General features: G+C 35.1%; 4 protein-coding genes across 6 annotated transcripts; 1 reads left to right on the top strand and 3 right to left on the bottom strand.

Moving 5' to 3' along the window:
- Positions 1-63: 63 nt before the first annotated feature.
- Positions 64-2,087, top strand: LOC116006958 (40S ribosomal protein SA-like). The gene is made up of 5 exons (XM_031247500.1): positions 64-281; positions 837-1,099; positions 1,188-1,385; positions 1,489-1,690; positions 1,784-2,087. The coding sequence occupies exons 1-5, from the start codon at positions 152-154 to the stop codon at positions 1,882-1,884; spliced, it is 894 nt and encodes a 297-aa protein (XP_031103360.1). The 5' UTR covers positions 64-151; the 3' UTR covers positions 1,885-2,087.
- A 957-nt stretch (positions 2,088-3,044) lies between these two features.
- Positions 3,045-9,939, bottom strand: LOC116008809 (phosphoinositide phosphatase SAC2-like). 2 transcript variants are annotated; one of them, XM_031248710.1, is made up of 17 exons: positions 9,759-9,939; positions 9,440-9,654; positions 8,207-8,411; positions 7,941-8,106; positions 7,141-7,363; positions 6,854-6,930; positions 6,517-6,704; positions 6,340-6,437; positions 6,125-6,258; positions 5,896-6,024; positions 5,298-5,670; positions 4,844-4,965; positions 4,637-4,744; positions 4,380-4,541; positions 3,773-3,922; positions 3,584-3,695; positions 3,045-3,505 (listed from the first exon to the last, which is right to left on the bottom strand). In XM_031248710.1, exons 2-17 carry the CDS (start codon positions 9,506-9,508, stop codon positions 3,398-3,400), a joined length of 2,424 nt encoding a protein of 807 aa, XP_031104570.1. In that variant the 5' UTR covers positions 9,509-9,654; positions 9,759-9,939; the 3' UTR covers positions 3,045-3,397. The 2 variants fall into 2 exon arrangements, with proteins under 2 accessions (XP_031104570.1, XP_031104571.1); XM_031248711.1 differs by lacking the exons at positions 8,207-8,411; positions 9,440-9,654; positions 9,759-9,939 and adding an exon at positions 7,506-7,558 and having other exon boundaries at positions 7,941-8,068.
- A 6,073-nt stretch (positions 9,940-16,012) lies between these two features.
- On the bottom strand, positions 16,013-17,243 carry LOC116011434. 2 transcript variants are annotated; one of them, XM_031250994.1, is made up of 3 exons: positions 16,649-17,243; positions 16,272-16,364; positions 16,013-16,177 (listed from the first exon to the last, which is right to left on the bottom strand). In XM_031250994.1, exons 1-3 carry the CDS (start codon positions 17,171-17,173, stop codon positions 16,115-16,117), a joined length of 681 nt encoding a protein of 226 aa, XP_031106854.1. In that variant the 5' UTR covers positions 17,174-17,243; the 3' UTR covers positions 16,013-16,114. The 2 variants fall into 2 exon arrangements, with proteins under 2 accessions (XP_031106854.1, XP_031106855.1); XM_031250995.1 differs by having other exon boundaries at positions 16,685-17,243.
- A 693-nt stretch (positions 17,244-17,936) lies between these two features.
- LOC116010339 (ethylene-responsive transcription factor RAP2-12) lies at positions 17,937-20,448 on the bottom strand. The gene is made up of 3 exons (XM_031249698.1): positions 20,054-20,448; positions 18,415-19,327; positions 17,937-18,325 (listed from the first exon to the last, which is right to left on the bottom strand). The coding sequence occupies exons 1-2, from the start codon at positions 20,346-20,348 to the stop codon at positions 18,462-18,464; spliced, it is 1,161 nt and encodes a 386-aa protein (XP_031105558.1). The 5' UTR covers positions 20,349-20,448; the 3' UTR covers positions 17,937-18,325; positions 18,415-18,461.
- Positions 20,449-20,722: the final 274 nt, after the last annotated feature.

The raw sequence follows: 20,722 nt of genomic DNA, 5'->3' as shown, positions 1-20,722 counted from the left end.
ATAAATGGGCCGAGCTTAGCCCAAAGAGTTCTATGCATTTAAATGGCCTAGGGTTTCGTCTCATCCTCCTCTCCGTGCTTTTTCACTTCTTTGTTCTCGCTAAACCTCTGAGAAGGCAGCTAAGCAAGCGAAAGAGCAAGAGAAAGCAACCATGGCGACGGCGAGAGCATTGACGACTAAGGAGGCCGACATCCAGATGATGTTGGCGGCTGAGGTCCAACTCGGCACGAAAAACTGTGACTTTCAGATGGAGCGTTATGTATTCAAGCGCCGAAATGACGGTCAGCTGTTTCTCTAACTGTATCTATACATGTCTATCTTGAATTCTTGATTTGCGTATATGCCAAAGTGTTTGTGTGCTGTGCGTAGATTTTCTGGATAGATCTGTCATTATATTACGCATATATGTGTGCTTTTAATATCTTGTTAATGTTTTCTGAACTTGTTGTGAAGCGACTTGCTGAAAATTGCAATTAACTGGTTTGAATCTGGTCATTCTAGAGGAAATAGACTGTTATGCTTACAAGTTAATGTGGCATGATGTTTGATCCATCATTGTCTTCAGTTGGTGAGCGAAATTTGTTTATTTCTGCTAAAAAATATATATTTTTGCTAACAATACCTTATGAAGTTTGAGAATGTGTATGGTGCAGTGTGTATCCACCATGAAATCGTTCAAAATATCACTATGAAAAAGTAACCATTACTGTTGAATTGATGAATTTTTAAGACAAGTTGCTATTTGATACTGTATAATGTGTGGACTTGTTCTATTCAAATAACAGTTGAACTAATAACAGTTGTATTTGATTGTTTTCATGCTTGTTTTGTATCAGGTATCTATATCATTAACCTTGGAAAGACCTGGGAAAAGCTTCAACTGGCAGCTAGGGTGATTGTTGCCATTGAGAATCCCAAGGACATCATTGTCCAATCTGCCAGACCATATGGTCAGAGAGCTGTTTTGAAGTTTGCTCAGTACACTGGAGCTCAAGCAATTGCAGGACGCCATACTCCTGGTACATTTACCAATCAGTTGCAAACATCCTACAGTGAGCCCCGCCTTCTCATCCTCACAGATCCCAGAACTGATCATCAGGTATGACCAGTCACTTCAATATATATTGTATCTTGCTAATTTATTTATTCACTTTTATTTACTGTGTATGTGTAAAATCTGTTTGCAGCCTATCAAGGAAGCTGCACTTGGGAATATCCCCACCATTGCTTTCTGTGACACTGATTCTCCCATGCACTATGTTGATATTGGCATTCCTGCTAATAACAAGGGAAAGCACAGCATTGGTGTTCTATTCTGGCTCTTAGGGAGAATGGTTCTGCAGATGCGTGGTGCTATTGCTCCTGGACACAAGTGGGATATCATGGTAATAGCTTTAGTAGTATTGATAAGTCTCCCTTTTTCTATGTTTTATGCATTATTCAATATTCATTTCTTCATCTCACGATCTTCTTCATCTTCATTGCCAGGTGGATTTGTTCTTCTACAGAGAGCCTGAAGAGGCCAAGGACCAACAGGAAGAAGACGTTCCTGCCATTCAAGATTACCCAGACTATGGTGCTGCTGCTATTGGTGGTGGTGAATGGACATCGAGTCAAATTCCTGATGTCCAATGGACCGCCGAACCAGTCCCTGCAGCTCCAGTTGCTGGTGGTTGGGCTGGAGAGGAGGGTAAGTGCTGATCGGTTCTTGAATCTGTTCTGTCAATTCATTTTTGTTCTTTAAATAACAATGTAATGCATCTTATGTTTCTAATCTTTCCAGTCCCTGCACCAATTGTTGATGGAGGATGGGATGCCGCAGCTCCACCACCTGTTGTGCCAGGTCAGGGTGCAGTAGATGTGCCTCCCACTGGCTGGGAATGAGTTTCTTCCATAGTTGAAATGTTTGCTCTTTTTATATATGTTGTATTACAACCTTATCCGTCTCTCTAGTTGTAGGGAATTTTGATATTAGTTTTGGATGTTCTCAACGTGCTTGCAATGAAACTATTTACCTGGTTTGAATATGTCAACGTTTTTGTGTTCGTTCGATACAATATTATCTAATTATATATTCTCATTACAGATATTTGAGTTTGTAAAGTTTCATAAACCTTTACTCACGGAGATGAAGATAATATTAAATTTGATAATCTAAATTAAAATTTTATGGAGTAATATTTAATATCTTCACCTAAATATTACTCTCTTGTCCCATTTTATCATCTGTTTTACTCATTATTTATTGGTAAATTTTGTATATTAATTCTACACTTGATATTATGAAAAATTTTGTATATTAATATTAAACTTGATATTATGAAAAATTAGATTAAAGATAACTTGAGTTTCAAGATACATAAAATGCGACAGAGGGATTAAGGGAGTAATTTTACTAGTTTAATTAGAGTTAATTGAAAATTATACTAAATTTACTATAGTTTAATTAGAGTTAATTGAAAATTATACTAAATTTACTAGTTTAATTAGAGTTATAATTGAAAATTATACTAAATTTACTAGTTTAATTAGAGTTAATTGAAAATATTCTTCAATAAGAGGGGAGGGTCACAACTCGTAAGGAAAGAGTATAGTTTAATTAGAGTTAATTGAAAATTATACTAAATTTACTAGTTTAATTAGAGTTAATTGAAAATATTCTTCAATAAGAGGGGAGGGTCACAACTCGTAAGGAAAGAGTATGTTTCTTACCCTGTTGTATTGCAATTCCTTATTTATAAATACACTGAACAGTCACAATAACGGAGAATATACTTTTCACTCTGGTTGTCATTCCAAATTATAAGTACTTTAAAGATCTCATCTTTTGCCATTCCTAATTATAAATACTTTAAATCCCTAATTATAAGTACTTTGAAGATCCCGTCTATTGGCATCCCAAACCATAAATACTTTTAATAACGCACCAACATTATGGACAAACAATGAATAAAACTAGCTATTGCATTTGATACTCCAATTTTGGAAATTTTTAGAAGTTTCCTGTATCTAAAGAGTTCCTATAGTTTTAGGACGTTAAAAACTGCAAAACCAAGCTGGGATTTGTCACCAAAGATATTTGATATATACAAAATTGTAACGTTTGACAATTGTTAGCAAGCATGGGAACAAAGAGTCCCAGAAAGAATATGCAGGATATTTACTTTTGGGTTCCTATCTAAGGGGACTAGAAAATGAATAAATAAAGATGCAGATCTACAATGGCTTTCTTTGGGCATATCTGTCTGTAGTAACCAAAAACTCAATATTTTCTCAAATCTCTAACCTTGGTAGCCGGTAAATTTATTGCATCAGTAACCCGCATCCTTCGGATGGGCTGATTGAATCGGTATGGTCTTACATGAATTTAGTGCGTCAGGAAGCCCCAACATCATCATCACGGGAAGAGCATGTCTCCAAATGTAACCCAGTGCACAAATTTATCAGAAAATTCACCACGGCGTTGCATTTCTTGAGCCATTTCGAAATTGAGATCTCCAGTAGTCTGTTCAATATGTTTAGAGAATCAAGCTGGAGTAGTAATGGGAGTAGCATAATTACGAGATAAAGGATGAATTCTCACCTTAATACTAAATCCAGAGTCGTAGGCATGAAGGCTTGTTTCTGCCTTGGATGCGCATCCAATGCCGCCTTCTGATGACAGACCACTGGATGGGGAACCTACGATTGAAGATCTGCAGGAATGTAACATAGGGTTATGCTTTAATTATTACAAGTAGATCAGTCGACACTAAAGCAACACGAGTAATACCTCTCATACGTCTCTTCTTCACATGAATTTCCAGATGAAGAAAGCCACTCAACATCTACAAAATTTGAGAAGTTGGAATCCCCACGTTCAAGGGACTGCTCAGCTTGGGGTTCGGAGAAGAGCTCCCTACCAGACATAGAGGGGGTATACCTACAATATATGAAGCAAAATCCTAATAGTTTAATATACTACTGCTCATTGATTCCACTTAATTCTAATCTTCATACCCACAAACAACCGGCATCCCCCCAAATCAGAGATAACAGTGAGATGAAGGTTTGCATCATCTCCCAAATTGAACTTTTGGGGGTCAGATAAATTCACACCACAAGATTGACACAGGTTTTTGGGTATAAAAATTGGAGCAGAGAAGGGGGTATTGGCAACACACATTTCGAGTAACCATTTGAGCAGTCACTAAGATGATGTGAAACGCAAATCAGAATATAATATCTAATCCACCGAAAGCAGGATCTTACAGTACATCATTTATTGAAAATATCAATGACAACGATTTCCCATCATATAAAACATGTTGGATATATAATCCAAGGATAGTGTTCCTCTGCATGACAATTTAAGTTGCATCTATAATTAGTAAAGTGACCTGGAATATGGCATTTCGCTTTCACATGTTGAGACATCAGGTGTGGACTGAACAGGTAATGGAGGCTCATAAGCTTCTTGCTGTTTGTTACTTGTATCTTCAACAGGTAAGTTAGTTGGACAGATAATATTTCCATCTGAGAATGACCTTTTGATTCTCGACCTAAGCACATAACAAAAGCATATATTAGAATCCACAGAAATATTATTTAAGAAAAGAAGAAGCACCAATGAAACTATAAAACAAATTAGTTATACCTTATACTGCCAAAAGCTAAACTGTGCCTTCCAACAGGATAATGCTGATCAGAATCCAATTCCCATAGTGCTGGTTTACCATCGTGCGGCTGGAAATGCCCCAGGAACCTGACACAGATTAATAAATACAAATAAGAAATTATGATTGCAAGTGAAAATGATTTACATGGGTAACACAGAAAACTTGGAAACTAGTATTTGACATACACATTAATGGCATCTTGTTTCTCAGCATCCATATAAGCATTACTATAGTATCGCTGAAGTGTCCTAATTAATTCTTGGGATTGTGTCGCTGCTCTCCATTGACCTCTTCTTTCAGAAAATATCTGTTTAGGTTCAAAATAAACATTATTGTAAATTACAAGTTTGGCATTATGAGACATCTAAAGAAGCCAAACACTTTGGAAACCAAATATACAAAAACCAAAAGTCGACACTGGGTAAAATTGATACTTAGGTACTTCAGTTAGAGAAGAGCATTTTCAATTAGGCATAAAAACTGTGAAATTTAAAAGAAACTTGTAGAACTCCCAATTTCAAGATGAAAGTTGAACATCCAGAAAAAGCACTTCAGCTATAGGATTTAAGTTGACAAATGTCAACATTGAAATTGCACCCATGAAGTCTGGAATTATTATTTCCAAATCATGTACATTACCTTGTTGTGTGCAGCTGATCCACCATATTGTAGTGCAAGAGTGTCGCCCATTTCTTCATATATCTTCATTAGAGAATCCCCCAGTGGAGAACCCAAAGCAATGTTCTCCACATCTATATACCCTAGAGCATGCAACTGGTGGCCTAGAGCAACAAGCCCATATGCATATTGAGCAACATTAGTACGATCCAAACAATCAATGCAGTTTGTTCTTAGGACCCCTCTCTGGAAGGTTGGACACTTGATAGATTGAACTCCAAGCAAATCATCTGTACTGCAGTTTGATCCAGTTTCCAAGCAGTCAGTGTCCCTGACAGCATTGTGATGATCTTTCTCAGCACCATCTCCATTGCCTTTGTTCCTGCATTGCATTCTTGATAATCAAAGGAAATCCATGGATAAATACAAGGAAGTATGCTTTAAGGAAATTATACATGTAACCACACATCCTAATCCATACTGTGATAATTGATTAAGCACAAGAGTTTCAATTTATAATTCTATATCACTTCGAAATAAAAGCAGAACAAGGATTGTATGAAACTAAAATTTCACAAACGCTGAAAATCTAACTAAATAGTTTATTAGGTAACCTTACCTAGCACATGGAAAATTCAGCAATTCTGCTGTCCTTGAAGCTGGAGTTACTTGACAGTAAAAGAAACCAGTTAATTCCAATGCATTAGCAGACACCTTGTTTAAAGCCATCAACACACTTGTAGCTTTACTGAAGAAAAAACAAAGACAATTTCACGAATGGATCTTTGAACTCTAAAAATAAAAAATAAAAAATAAACCAATAAATAAAGAGAAGGAATGAAGCTAACTTTTTTGTAAATTTGTTTAGGTCCCAGTGAAGGAACTTCAAATGGTTTTCCTCAGAGAACTTTTTATTGATACTATCAATAGCATTAGCAAATTCTGTACGCAGAATAGATTCTCTGGGCTTCTTCTCGAGGGTCTGTTACATGAGCAATGTGAGGAATACGGCATAAATCAATGTCAGAACAGATTAAGAAGATACAAGACAGTCCTTATTTACCTTAATCAGATTCAATATAATAATTGGACTTCCATATCTCTTGATAAGGTTCTCGAAGTGAAGTTTGGTTGCTTCATACCGTGGGTCCTTCCTTGACACTGTAAATGGAGAGGATTATTGGACTATACTGTGAATAAACAAGATAATGATAACATTTCAAGTATATTTAAAGCATACATATAATATCAGGCTTAATATTCAGTCTTGAAGTTTCCTGTGACCAAAAAAGAGGTATCGAACCACGGTTCTGGACAATAGAACTAATTTGTACAGAATACCCTTCAGGAACATTTTCAACCACAATTTGTTCAGTCTCGACATCATTAGCTACACGGCCCTTCTCATTTACACCTCTCTTCAGGTATCTAGGAAAAACAAAAATTTTGAAAGAAGCATTAGAACACAATTTTAGTAACTAAAAACCAAGGAAGATTATCATGCAATAATAACTGTCTAATGTACCCAAAAGTGCATATAAACATCATAAATAAACCAATGACTATAAGTAATGTACCTGGTTCCAGCATAGTGACGAGATCGTCTGGCAATAAGGATCAACTTAAAATCTTTTTCACAAACTGAGAGTGACACCTGTAAGTATTATTTTGTTAGTCAGGGATGAAAAAAAAACATAAAGAAAAAATTATCATACCAGACAAATATACTCCAACTGGATCAAAATACAAAGAAAGAAAGTTAATGGCATGATAAACAACAAAATATGATAGACCAATACGGAACACGATGACATCAAAGGGGAAAAAATAAAATAATTGGCCTAAAATCTTAAATAATGAATACCTCTTTAAAGAAGCCATAAACTAGTGCTACAGTCCACATAGTATTTTTGAGTTGATTGCGGATTCCACGAGTTAAAAACTCATTCCATACGAACATTGTTTCATAAAGGACAAGTCCTGATTCATGATTGCTTAGGTTTTTCTGAAGACTAAGCATAATGAGATAGGAATAACTGAAAAAGAAGTCCTTGGTGAGATCCACAGTGCGTAGTAGTTTCTTGTACCTATCACATTAAAGAAAGAATGGAGGAAAACCAAATGCAAGTAAATACAGTGCAATATGCTGCTAATATAATAATTAAAAGAGGAAAAAACACTAAAAACATAAGCTAATATAAATAGGTCCCCCTGCAACCCTGGTGATACCTTGCCTCATTCAACATGAAAAATTAACATCAGGACACCAGTGTGGTTTGCCCCTGTACATTTGCCAGAAATAAATTTCCAAAGGGGTCTATAAAATAATTTAACTACAGAAGATTTACATAACTGAAGGCTGTGATGTACTCTAAATATGAGCATCACATCAATGCTTCTCTGTTAGAGCTATAACTATTGTTACACTGAAGGACGTATCCACAGGTATCGAAATTACCTCAACACATATGATGTCTTTAAAGATGGAAAAAAATAGGAAATTGTCCAATAAGAACGTAAAAATAAAAGAATGAAAAAAATAGACCACTCAATGAAACACATTACTCATTGAGATACAAAAAATAAGCACTGTTAACATAACTATACTGTCTCCTCACATGTACCATGAACATTTTACTTTTACACGTAGAATTGGCAAAAGACCTGTTCTCATTCTTAGAAAAAGCCATATTGGATAGCACAGTAGAACTGGGAATTGGGATCATCTCGCTCTTTGCAATGGAATAGACTGCATGACCACATATAGTGCCAATCTTCCTTCTTTGAGTGATAAGCAGCATGTAATAAGGTCCCAAAAATTTTACAAAACCTAAAGAAAAAAATGATCAGTTCTGTTCTGAATTATATAGTTCCTTTTCTGTGCAAAGGCAAAGCATTGTTATGAGACAGGGAGCTGAAGATTAACATACCAACAATTCCATAGCAATTCGTTACGAATTTAAGCCCACCAGTGGACCTGTTTCCTTCGTGTATTCTTTTCAGGAGTTCATAGCATTCAAATTCTGAATATGTTGTAGGGTCTTCATGAATATTTAGCTCCAATGGCTCTGTTCGGTCAATCTTTAGGACTCTCCAATATGTTCTATTCTTGTCCCGTCCAATCATATAAAAGTTCTATAGAACATAAGAACTCATAGTTATTATCTGGGTACTGAAACTAAAATCATTACTCCATGCATACTATTGAAACCAGAGATTCATTACAATGTAAAACTGGCAAAACACATCTTTGAATTTTCACTTTCTTCCAATACTTACCTCCTTTTTATCTATTGGCACTGGCAACAAATCTACCGATAACTAAATGAAGCTTTAAACCTAGTTTAATTAGAAACCACATATACACTAAATATTTGTTTAGAAGACAACAAATATCATATTTGGACAAAAAGATTTTAAAAACAACAAAGAAAAAACTTGAGGTTATGTATCTAATTAAAAGGTGGAATCCCTACCACTTGTTAAGGTAAACCTAGTGAAAAATGCTTTCCTAGTACTTTTTAGTCAGCTGTTGGGTTAGCTAAATGTATCCAAAAAAATAATAATAAATAATAAATAAAAAAAATCAGAGACACCAGCATTCACGAAGATGAAAATGTTATTCATTTGAGCTCTTCTCTTGTCAAACTGTTCATGGAATCCCCTAATCAGTATGGAGACCAATTTTAAAAGAAAGTCCCTGAAATTAATATACTTCAGTATGAAATGAGCCATGGGAGTTGACCAAGTACACAATTCCAATTTCCAAACATGAAATGCTAAGACCCTTGATTAGAACAAAAATCCAGCCCGCCTTCAAATAATTTGATGACCAAGCACCATAGTTACAAGTTAAGCCATAAGTTAATGTTTTCACAACTTTGAAATCCTTAACCCTTCTTTGATCTGAATCACACATTCCGCATAGCACAAAAGCTAACTCCTTCCGGTCAAGAGGATTTGAAAGATGAAACCGCAATAACAAATTAACAATTGTTATCATAAAATGCTAGGATTCTCCTTAGTAAAGCTACGAAAATACGGAAAACAAAACAGTTAACGAAAATCAATTTAAAATCGGATTCAGAGAAACAAATCACAAACTCACATAATTGCGCATATAGCATAAACCAAAACAAACGAAATATACACGGAATACGCACCGAGCGAGTCTCGTAGAGCCTGAATTTCTGCAAATAGGGAGCTCCATAGCTGTAGTCTGCTCCTACCATGCTTATTCCGATCCAGAGTCCCCGGCCCGAGTTAACGAGTCAGTCGCATATCAAAAACTTCCAAACCAGATCGTGTAGCTCACAAAACCTCTAATACACTAACTGCATCCAAAAGGGCCAAACCTTCAACGGCTCAACGCCCCAACCTACAAACGCAAAACACGTACAATCACATACCGCACAAAATATACATATTAGCAACACCAAGCGAGATATGTATATACATATATATATAGGGAGAGAGAGAAACCTTGACAGAGAGAGAACGGGAGAGAGAGAGAGAGAGAGAAATAGTGGTGGAGAGATCAAAACAGTTTGAGCACGGATTGAAGACGAAGAAGAAGAAGAAGAAAGACGGATCGAAGGAGAGGTGGGAGACGCGAGCTTCTGTGAGGACATCCACACAAAATGCGGAATTATGGATTTTTTTTGTTCTTATAATTTGCGGTTTTTTCGCGAAATATAACACCCAAAAAAAAAAAGGAAATATAATTATGTTTTTACTCTCAAATTTTTCTTCGGTTTCGTACAGCTAAGATACAGAGGGCAGAAATTGAATAATATTGTGAATTAAAATTTACAAATCGAATCGTGGTGTATAAGAATTGGCCTATCGGGCAGGGAGACATGGAGAATTCATTCCTATTTTAGTAACCATTGAATGGCAGAATTGGCAGGTGGCTTTGCGGTGGAGTTTGGTTGGAGGGGAAAATTAAGTGAAAAAAGAATTACAATTTTATAAGACTTCGAATTTTGTTTTTAGGAATAGAAGAAGACATGTTATATGACTCTAATATAAGGTAATATCTATTTAATATACTCCCTTCATTGGTGTAGCCCACATAATCAACACTTAGAGTTGTCAACTGAACTCAATGTACTTGGCACGTATATAAATATACTAAAAGTACACTATTTGTGTACTGAATGTATATTATACAAAATAATATCTTTTAGTACTTAAATAATGTATTTTTTAATACAATGTACATTTTTAATAAACTAAAAGTACATTATTTGTATACCGAATATACATTACTTTATAGTATGGTCTACAAAACTGTTTGGACATATTTGGACATAGTCCACATAATAATGATTGGTAAAATACCATATTTAGTTGCGCAAATAGGATAACAACAAATACGATATGATAAAAGAAATATTAAAATATTGATCAAGATCGTTGTACATGTGTGATTTTTTTTTTTTGGGGTATGATTTTTGGACCAATACACAATCAATATTTTTCATATACACACAATTAGATAATGACTGCGAGTTTTATTTGTCATTTAAAAAATTCTCAATTGAATTCATTACCTATTATATTTTTAGTGTGATTTATGACTTATACAAAAATTTGTATGAGACCGACCCGTGAGACGAGTCGAATATTTAATTAATGATATTAAAAATCTAATCCATTAATCAAACATTTGACTTATCTGTAGAAATTTAGATCTGTAATACAATCTCACATAAGTGTTACCTTATAATAATAACTATGTTTTTTTTTTGGCGAAAAATATATATTATCTTAGTAAAATAAGTAAAATTTTATGGCTGCGGAAAACGAGGAGTATTTTCCTTAGTTATGCGTATGATTGATTGATTCGAATTGAATGACCGGAGGGATTATGACTCGGTCAAATATCGGAATTGCGTAGTAATTAGTGAAATAATAAGCAATCATTAGTTTATTCAGTAATGAGATTTGAAATAAATTAAATGAAAGTAATACTCCGCAGAAAAGTGAAGTTTCTTTCTCCGTTGAACTTTTGAATATTGATCCTTTCAGCCTTTTGTAGAAAAATGTACACTCTCTTTTAGTTGAATTTTGGTATATTAGATTAAAATAGAATTTTAGGTGTCAAAATTTTATCAATATATTTAAAATAGAATTGAACTAACATATATATATATATATTATCAATATATTTATTTATTTATTTATATACTCTAACAGTATAAGTTTGCATGGTATATACGAGAAGCATAATTCGAATTAATATTTTTCATTTTTAAGTCATATAAAATATTTTGTCTATTAAAATTGATTTTATAAATGGTGCATTATTTATGATGTTTTAATATGTATGAATGTATGATGATGAAAAGTAAAAACCATAATGCACATACAGTTAAATTAAAGGCCGCTACTTTCTTGTCTTTTTAAACCAAAACATATTGTCATATTGAAGTAGGCTTCTTTAATTTGGTAACGTACAACGAATAAATTCTTTACTATTTTGATCAAATTTTCAAAGTTCATATCATTTTTAGGATTTGGACGAGTCAACTCAGACACCCTGAGCTGTAGGCAATTATGAGGCAAAGAAGCTTGGTAACCACAATGTTTAGTTTGACTCCATATGAGAGATAGACGTCTATTGATTTTATTGGGTTGAATGGGTAATTTATGGACAATTTAAGTTGGTTTATCTTCTCGTAGTTTTTTGCCGACTTAGATCATAAAATGTGTTTCACCCAAAGCACACCACACATTCGGGTAGTATCTATAATGAGGCGAAGAAGTGGTGGCCAAATGGGTATAGCATAACTTTTGTACTTAAAGATCACGAATTTGATTCTTGCTAGAGTTCTAGTAAATGAACTCCCAAATCTTACTCCCTGACATAGAGAACACTGATAAGCTAATTTTTCATATGGGTCCAATACAAGTGTCTACATCAAGATTTTGTGTGTGAGAGTAAAAAATACGAGTACACATAGTATTTTCCTTCTTGCTAATACTCTCTTAATAGAGTTCATGGCTAATACCTTTCTCGTAAATCAAACTCTTGTTATCGCCCTCATAGTTCAACATGTGATTATGAACTTTCTCGTAAATCAAAACAATGAGGTGAAGAGGGAATGATAAGTTGATAGACATAATACTTATGGAATGTTAATTGCTATAAATAGAAAATAACGATTATCCTTTTTCAGTGGGCAACTGGGCATTTGAGGAAGTATATGCAAAACCATTTCCTTAAATACCACCCTTCAATTCATTACGGCTGCCACTGTTGTTCATGCCAATCATTGAGTGATGTTCAATCATTTCATTTCTTTTCATTTAATATAATTGTATTAAAATAATAATAATAATAATAATAAAAGGATTCCTACTTGCTCAAATTCTCATCATGCACGATAGAGTATTAGTTTACCCATTACTTTCATTGGCTGTCGAAATTGAAGATCGCAGAACATAATTATAAAATTGAAGACAAGAGGGGAAAGAATTGTGCTAGGTTCATTTATCATTAGGTGTAGTGTGGTCATAGGTGATACTATTTCGTGGACTTTTTATTTATTTATTTATTTATTTTTTAGTTACCAAAAAAAAAATCGCAGTCAATATTGCATATATTGAATAAGTTATATTTATGTATAACATCTTACAAATCATAAAGAAATAGGTAAATTATACTAAAAAGACTTAGAAGAAAGAAAAGTCACACTAAAAATACCTTGTGTGGCTGGCTCGACCGAAATGGTATTAGCAATAATTGAGCGTGTAATATTCATGTGCGAAAATCATACTCGACCCATTGAATCACTCATTTTGAGACATTATTTCGTGGACTTTTGTACTACTTTTAATCGCTCGACTATTGTAATACGTTCATATATATTTTTTTGGATTATTTTGATTTTTGATTTTATAATTATATTAAGACACACTCAATTTTTATGTCGAAGTATTACATTTACCGCATTGAATGCATGATTTCAATTTTATTGACACATGCATTTAGTTATTTTGAACAAATTTATGGTTAAAAGAGTTTGAAAATTTTATAATTATTCAAACCCCACTCAATTGAACCAACACATTTTGATATCTCTAGACTCCCCCAAACTCATCAAATTTAATTCAAAATGTCCACAACACACCTCAAGTAAGAATGGTGAAAATTTCTACTTAGTGAAAGTGGGGTATATCAGATGTTTTGGACTAAATTTAGTTAAGCTATAAAATTCGTGAGATTAAAATTAATTAAATTAGTAATGAATGATTAAAAGTAACAATTATTACTATGGCCAATTCAATGGATTAAGAGTAGTATTATTATAATTTTTTTGGAAAGCAAACACCAAACAATCTGTATTATACTATTATTCAAAAAAGCATGAACAAAAGTCAAAGGTTCATCCTCCCATGAGCAAAGACCAGCATGAGAATCAACTGGCTTAGCAAGAGCTCGTAAGCGAACTGAACTGGTTCGCTGACCAACTTACATGTGAGCACTTAAAGTATTCAGAATAGTAAAACAACCGCTAACAACAAAACCAACATAAGAAAGACACATCAAATTATTCAATTGGGCATTAATAATAGTATTATTGTTTTATTTAGTGTACCTAGTAAGAAGTTTTTTTTTTTTATAAAATAAATTGATATTACTGTTGATTGGCGTGCGAATCACAGTGTAAACAGATGATGAATCATTATTGCTTGTTATGAGTATACAGTAATATGAATAAGATCCATGGAATATAGAAGATTCATGAAAGTAGATATTACCAACTTACTGGTGTTTCCTAATTATATAAATGTAATTTTTAGGGCCTAAAAGCAAAAAATTGAAAATTGATTTTATTTGTATTCCCCTATTTTATGAAGAAAAGAAAAGAAAAGGCAAAACTTTTTAGAACGCATTTAAGGTTTTAAAGGGAAGTCTCATGACTGGGTTATGATGGAGTGGGGCCAGCTGGGCAACACACCACTTGGAGATAGGCTCAACGGCGGTGACGTGGCAAATGGATGACGTTTCATCCCGGCCATGTGAAACGGCATGGACGCCGAACTTTGCCTCACCCATCTGTCTTTCATAGCTTCCGCCGACAGTGACGCTCACGTGTCTACGCACCACATATGAGACAACCTCAATTATCGCAAACAGAAAGTACCAGAAACTGCGATTCCGAGCTGGAGCTCCGATCGAAATCCCGACAGCCTGGAAACGGCGACGTCCGGTGACTGTGACGGGGGCAGTACGGACCAATTTCACTGTCCGCATTTTTGCACGTGGGGAAAATAATTAGGCAACGTGGTTTAATGTTTAGTGTAGACGTTACTGGGAAAACCAAATTGTATTATTATTGTTAGTTTGGTGATGATAAATAATGCGCCGGAGTGAATTGTCCGTTTTAGCCTTGAGTGTAGACTGGGAATGCCGACACCACAATAGATGACGAGAAATGTTGGGTTTAGCTTTATGATCTCATTGCTTCCCGTGATGAACTATCCGAGAAGACATGTTAATTAGACGATTACTACTACAGAACATAACTATTACAGCGAGTTTTGTAAATTTAGGGTACCTAACTGGTGATTAGTGATTTAGTGTGACAATGATGAGATAGATTGTCGTTGTTTCAGTAAACAAAAAATTAAATCACTCAATCAATTATCATTATATTTTGGTAGTCTATTTAAATAAATCAAACTATGCATATATTTTTTTATGCATTTGAACCAACAAACTATGCAAATGAATAATTTCGAGACTTCTTAGATAAAATCTCAAACTATATCAGGTGTTCATCAAAGAGCATGTCTTTGTTTTAGTTAAAAGCTGAAAAGGATTTTTGTTGGAGAGTTTGGACCACTCTATATACATGTGGTCTGGTATAGTCTAGACCTATAAGAAGCCCATGCGTTGGAATTCTCGTATTGGACCAGGCTCGTGGCCTGCCTCTAGTTACACTACACTTTTGCTGTACGCTAAGATGATATATTATACACTCCCTTTTTTCAAATTCGATTTACTTTTATACATTATGAGAGAAACTCACAGTCATTATTTGAGAGTAAGCATTAATTATTTTTTTTAATTTTATGAGAAAAATTGCTATCAATACACAAATATGCGTTACGAATAAAGCCTCCCTTTTAATTCTAGTAGACAAAGGACTACGGACTCCAAGTTGAGTCCAAGGAGGTAAAACTTAAAAAATTGTGACATTTTGATAGAGAATTATGTGCCAACAAGTCAACTGCCTATCAAAACAATAGTATTTCTTTTATTAATTACATAAAATTGGGTCCAATTATAAGTGGGGACAGCTTGTGAATGAATTCACCATGATTGATGTTTGTGTTTTATGTGAGAGGCTGAGAGCTAGGAATTTTATTTTATTATTTTTATGTAAAAATATAATTTAAAAAATCAAGTAGCTAGAGAAGAAGTACAAAACAATTTCGTCACCTTTTGCCCATGGGCCAATTGGTTATCCGTTCCATGGTCTTGGACTTTAGCTTCTAGGTTCAATGAATTTTGTGGGCCACGTAATACCTAAATTGTTCATATTGTATTGCGAAGCTCATACAAAAATTTTGTATATACAGTTAACACATTATGTATCTATAGTTAACTGTTTCTGTACATGTAAATAAATAACTTGATAATTACTTACACATAATACAATAGTTGTATGTACAAAAATTGTTAACTATAGATACGGAATTTAAATGTTAGTTGTCCATGGTATAATTTGCCGTAATACCCCCATCAATTTTCGATAAATAAAATAAAAAATCCATAAATTGCTTCAAATTTCTTCACTTGCTGACGTACATGCTTCATAATGTTAAATGTAAACCGCTATGGAACACTCCTTGGAGAAGCTTTGCCAATTGATTGGAAGAGATATCTTCAAAATTTACAGAGTAATAAACAAAATTCAGTATAAGTAAATTAAAAAATAAAAATAAAAAAGTCTATATATGGGTCAATTGTCTATGTACCGTGTGATTTTTCACAGCCTTCATATTGTGAAGCGCTTCAACACTATACATAAAAGAGCCTTGATCAATACTTATATTACACTCCAAAGCTAACTGCAAATAAACCATATATGTCAAATCTTAAAAAAGAAAAATTATAATTAAGTCAATCCTTTTATTTTTTTTATACATGAGAGGCAAGTGGGTGTGTCGTGTATAATACATCAGACACAAGTCTCACTTTTGTCTAGGTCAACATTAATAAAAATTACAAATTCTAATACAAATTTCAAATTTTTTTTATTTTTGTCAACAAATCTAATTTTATTCCTATTTCAGTCTTTGACCCGCGAAACTACGTACTATACACTACGCATGCATGCATGCAGAGCACTGACCTTGACCTTTGGCAAGTGGAAATGAAGAAGCCTCACCTGGGCCACAACATCACCAACTATTGAGGCCTGAAAAGGATCATTTCCCGAGTTTCGCGAAATCCCAGAAAGAATCTCACTAACATTCACGCAATGGAACAGTGCTTCAGTCTCAAACGTCAAATTCTGGCTGTGAGCCGGCTGATAAAACCCATGCACAATGACCATTCCTATGTCCTCGCTTTGGTACAACAAATGGAGCACAGTGGGGCCATACCCCACGCCGAACTTGTTAGGGTTTCCGGCGATCAACGTAAGAGAAAAAACCGACGAGAAGAAGAGCGTTGAGTTAGAGACGTCGAGATTGTAGGAGTCGAGTCTTATGGCTTGAAGGGAGAAAACAGGCTGGTGGGGCTTGAGGATGAAGACGAGGATAAGTGCAGTGGATCCTAGGGTTAGGGTTATGGCGAGAAGGAAAAGGGAGAGGAAGAGGGAGAATTTTTTGAAGGAGAATGCGTGGAAGAATTGATGGAAATATGAAGACAACATTGGATGATGATGATAATAATCTGGTTTGGTTCATGGTAATTGCTGTACTGTATGTTCTAATTAGGCAAATGATGTTTAGATTAAAGTGGAAAAGAGAAATGGTTTGTAATTGTGTTGGGATGAGGAATTTGATGTTTTGCTTTGGGAACAGGCCAGGACTTTCCGATCCTATTCCTTTCTTCAAGTAAATTCATTCTCGTGAGACTCCTTAAAGCTTGGCCAACTTTGTGAGTAAAAGAATCTATAATTTAGCTTTCATGGCATTAGTCTAATACATGAGAAATATCATTTAAATCATGCTTCAAAATAATGTGGAAGTTCAATTATATTCCAGTCAGAAACATTGAGAGTTTGATTTTGAATTAGAGCCCTTATGCACAAAGTATACAGTTTGCTGGAAAAAAAAAACACACACACACACTAAACAGGAGGAGAGCAATCACGAGAACTCGAGAGAGCCACTGATCTGAACCCACACGGACTGATTACGCAATTCAAAAAACTGCAGACTGGAGTGTGGGGTATAGTAGGCGGCTCAGCCTTCACTTCCATAATCTCCAGCTAACATTTTCAGCCCCCCATCACCATCATACGTCACATACACCAACCACAAAAACAACAATGACTGGAATTTACCTACTTACCCCTCACCCACCATGGTGGATGGAAAGATTCCACTTTTCATCTTTACCCAAATTGACAGCAACACATGGCAGCACTTTTCAAGAATGAGAACAGTCAATGTAGAATTCACCCATGACCATGAGTAATAAAAGATGCCAATACTATTTGCTTAACTGTCTAACTGTACATGGAAAACTAGGTTGGCAAAAGCACAAGACTCTAATGGTGGAATCTTTCCACCATGAAGATGAAATGAACAATCTCCATTTGTGCAGAGTACAAAACTGATAAACAACCTAGCAGACAATGGGGAAAATGGCAACAGGATATATAAATAAAGGAGGAAAATTATTGTTCTTTTTAGTTTAGTTCATCATCCTTACAGACATCATCAAATTTTAAACACCTTCAATTTAAAGTCTCGAGAGTTTCATTAAAACCGAACAATATTTACTCCCCTATGCACGCACTCGTCATGGCTCGAACATATTTGAGCTGTCTGTAGTCTTCAGGCAAACATAAGCAAACCTATACAAAACATAAACAGATCAAGTTTCATTCTTGGGGCATAAATGTTTTCTAATTAAACAGCAGTACAGTTATCAAGCTTTACTCACATGAAGCCTTATTCACGAAATGCCAGTAAGGGGAGAAATTCTGCTGTCTAGAATTCATTCCCCATTAAGGTTGGAGCATAGTCGAAGGACCAGAGGTCCATAGCGCTTCCACCATCCTGTGTTGCATCTCCGTTGAGGAAGGTGTCAACAGATGCTTCCCAGTTTCCCTCGAGATATGGGATCTGGAAGAACTTCATCTCTGCTTCAAAAGCCGAGAGTTCATCAGATAGTTTGTTGAGAGTGTTCCCATCAGAAGCCACCAAATTTTCAGAGCTAGACTTCAGTTTCTTTGCCTGGTTGGCTTCCTCTGCAAATAGAGCTTCATCAGCTTCCACAGCAGCTGACAATACAGATGATATTTCGGGAGTCCTTGAACTAAGGTCCCCCCACCCCAACTCAGAACAGCCAAAAGAATTGCTTCCTTCCTCAGAGTTGAAGAAGAGGTTGGCAGTATCAGATGGGGCATACGATGTGTGACTCATATCTCCTGGAGCAGCATAAACATCTATGATTTCATTCTGTTTTGTTAGCGGTTTCTCATCCAGCGAGTTCACAGGTTCATAGTACGCATTGTCCATGATATTCGTGAAAGACATGTCAGGCTGTGGGCTCTCCTTTTGAAGCACTTTCCTAGCATTCGGCTTAACATTGCATCCAGGACCAGATATTGGAGCTTCATCAGGAAAATTAACCTTAGCTTTCTTGCCCCTGATCCTCCGAGCCTCAACATCATAAGCTCTTGCAGCCTCTTCAGCAGTGTTGAAAGTTCCAAGCCAGACACGGACACCTTTCACTGGATCACGTATCTCAGCAGCCCATTTACCCCAAGGACGCTGTCGGATACCCCTGTATTGATTCTTCCTTTTCCTCTTTGAGGACTTGTCAGTATCCTTGGTTAAATCAGAGTTGGAGCCTTCATGTATAAAAGGACACAAAAATTTTGTTAATAGCAGCATCACATACATCAAGTAAACCCATGAAATCCAACTATGATTTACAACACCTTGGAAGCAGCCATGAAATTCAAGGCACTATCTTTTCATTATTCCTCAAAGAAGCACGTATTTAAACAGCTTTTGATTATCAATGCATAAATTTTGAAAGTCATATACTGAAAAACATCACAACTTCTCATCCCAAAGTAGAGCTGGCAATCCACTAGTTTTCTCTAAACATCAAACATATTCAATCTATAGACAAATTCACAAATCTCTCTTTTTTTAAGTTTATCCCCTTCAACAATTTCCCAAGGACTACTGCTTCTCTAAAAGGATATAAACACAGGGAGAATGGATACTAAAATGGAAATTTTGACCAAAATATCAAGCAAGCAGTTAACTTGGCCAAAAAAAAATTAACTTTAACCTGAAATCAACCATCACTACAGTGAAAATTAATTTACCAAATACTGTACAAATTATCCCAAAAATCATACAAATGGTAATAAAAATAAGGGGAAATTTTTTAATTATTTTAATCTTCAATGAAATGAACACAAATACAAATGATAGATTGATAGGTGATAAATTAACCATTATCAACGGAAATTCACCTAAAGTAACAAAACATATGCTCAAGACCACGGGAAATTAAGAAAAGAACAAACTTGACCTAGAATGAGGCGAAATAGAAGATTTACCAGAAGAGAATCCAGGCTGCTTGGAAGCGGAGAAATCGAAGGGCTTGACTTCAACCTCTTCATCAGAATAGTCCTTGAAATGCTGAAAATCAGCTTCGAAGTCATTATCGATGTCGGCAATACCAGATCGCGAGGGCCTCGAGTAGAAGCTTCCAGAAGAGTTGCTGTTGCGGTTCTTCTTCTTCCCGCCGTTGTTGCTGCTCAGATCAGCGGGTCCCCAGAGCAAATCGGCGGTGAGCCGGCGCGACGACCGGCTGGGCGGTATGATATCGGAGATTATTGCACCTCCGCACATGATTTCTTGCTTTGAATCAAAAGAAAACTTTTTTCAGAGATTTTCTTGGAAATGATGGGAGAAAGAAAGTATTTTTATTTTCTGGGAAATATTTGGGGGGGGGGGGGTTTGGGTTCCAGAAACCGGCTTTTATATATCTCCTGCAAATGGGTAAAAGCGACTGGGTAAAACGGTAAATTCTCAGTAACTTAATTGATGTTAAATATTTTTTTTTTATATATTTAATTCATTATTTGGTTACTAATAAATTATCAAACTTAAAATGAAATAAAGTATAAAAAATTAAGAGAAATTTGAACATTAAGCTAATGTTATGTATTTAGTATTTCATATAAAATTTAGAATTATAATAAATATAAGATTTCGGATCAGTG

Source organism: Ipomoea triloba, chromosome 2, assembly GCF_003576645.1.
Source record: "Ipomoea triloba cultivar NCNSP0323 chromosome 2, ASM357664v1".
In the NCBI taxonomy this organism is placed as follows: Eukaryota; Viridiplantae; Streptophyta; class Magnoliopsida; order Solanales; family Convolvulaceae; genus Ipomoea; species Ipomoea triloba.
This window is presented reverse-complemented; position numbering and strand designations above follow the sequence as displayed.

What these genes read in the sequence shown, in the direction of transcription:
- LOC116011434 (XM_031250994.1), bottom strand. Translation starts at nt 17,173, where the DNA reads ATGTTGTCTTCATATTTCCATCAATTCTTCCACGCATTCTCCTTCAAA. An exon ending in TCCACTTGCCAAAGGTCAAG is followed by an intron (nt 16,365 to 16,648) that starts GTCAGTGCTCTG and finishes GTTTATTTGCAG; the next exon opens with TTAGCTTTGGAGTGTAATAT. An exon ending in AGGCTGTGAAAAATCACACG is followed by an intron (nt 16,178 to 16,271) that starts GTACATAGACAA and finishes TAAATTTTGAAG; the next exon opens with ATATCTCTTCCAATCAATTG.
- LOC116006958 (XM_031247500.1), top strand. Translation starts at nt 152, where the DNA reads ATGGCGACGGCGAGAGCATTGACGACTAAGGAGGCCGACATCCAGATG. An exon ending in ATTCAAGCGCCGAAATGACG is followed by an intron (nt 282 to 836) that starts GTCAGCTGTTTC and finishes GTTTTGTATCAG; the next exon opens with GTATCTATATCATTAACCTT. An exon ending in ATCCCAGAACTGATCATCAG is followed by an intron (nt 1,100 to 1,187) that starts GTATGACCAGTC and finishes ATCTGTTTGCAG; the next exon opens with CCTATCAAGGAAGCTGCACT.
- LOC116010339 (XM_031249698.1), bottom strand. Translation starts at nt 20,348, where the DNA reads ATGTGCGGAGGTGCAATAATCTCCGATATCATACCGCCCAGCCGGTCG. An exon ending in GCAGCCTGGATTCTCTTCTG is followed by an intron (nt 19,328 to 20,053) that starts GTAAATCTTCTA and finishes TTATACATGAAG; the next exon opens with GCTCCAACTCTGATTTAACC.
- LOC116008809 (XM_031248710.1), bottom strand. Translation starts at nt 9,508, where the DNA reads ATGGTAGGAGCAGACTACAGCTATGGAGCTCCCTATTTGCAGAAATTC. An exon ending in TTATATTGAATCTGATTAAG is followed by an intron (nt 6,259 to 6,339) that starts GTAAATAAGGAC and finishes CTCATGTAACAG; the next exon opens with ACCCTCGAGAAGAAGCCCAG. An exon ending in ACTCTGGATTTAGTATTAAG is followed by an intron (nt 3,506 to 3,583) that starts GTGAGAATTCAT and finishes CATATTGAACAG; the next exon opens with ACTACTGGAGATCTCAATTT.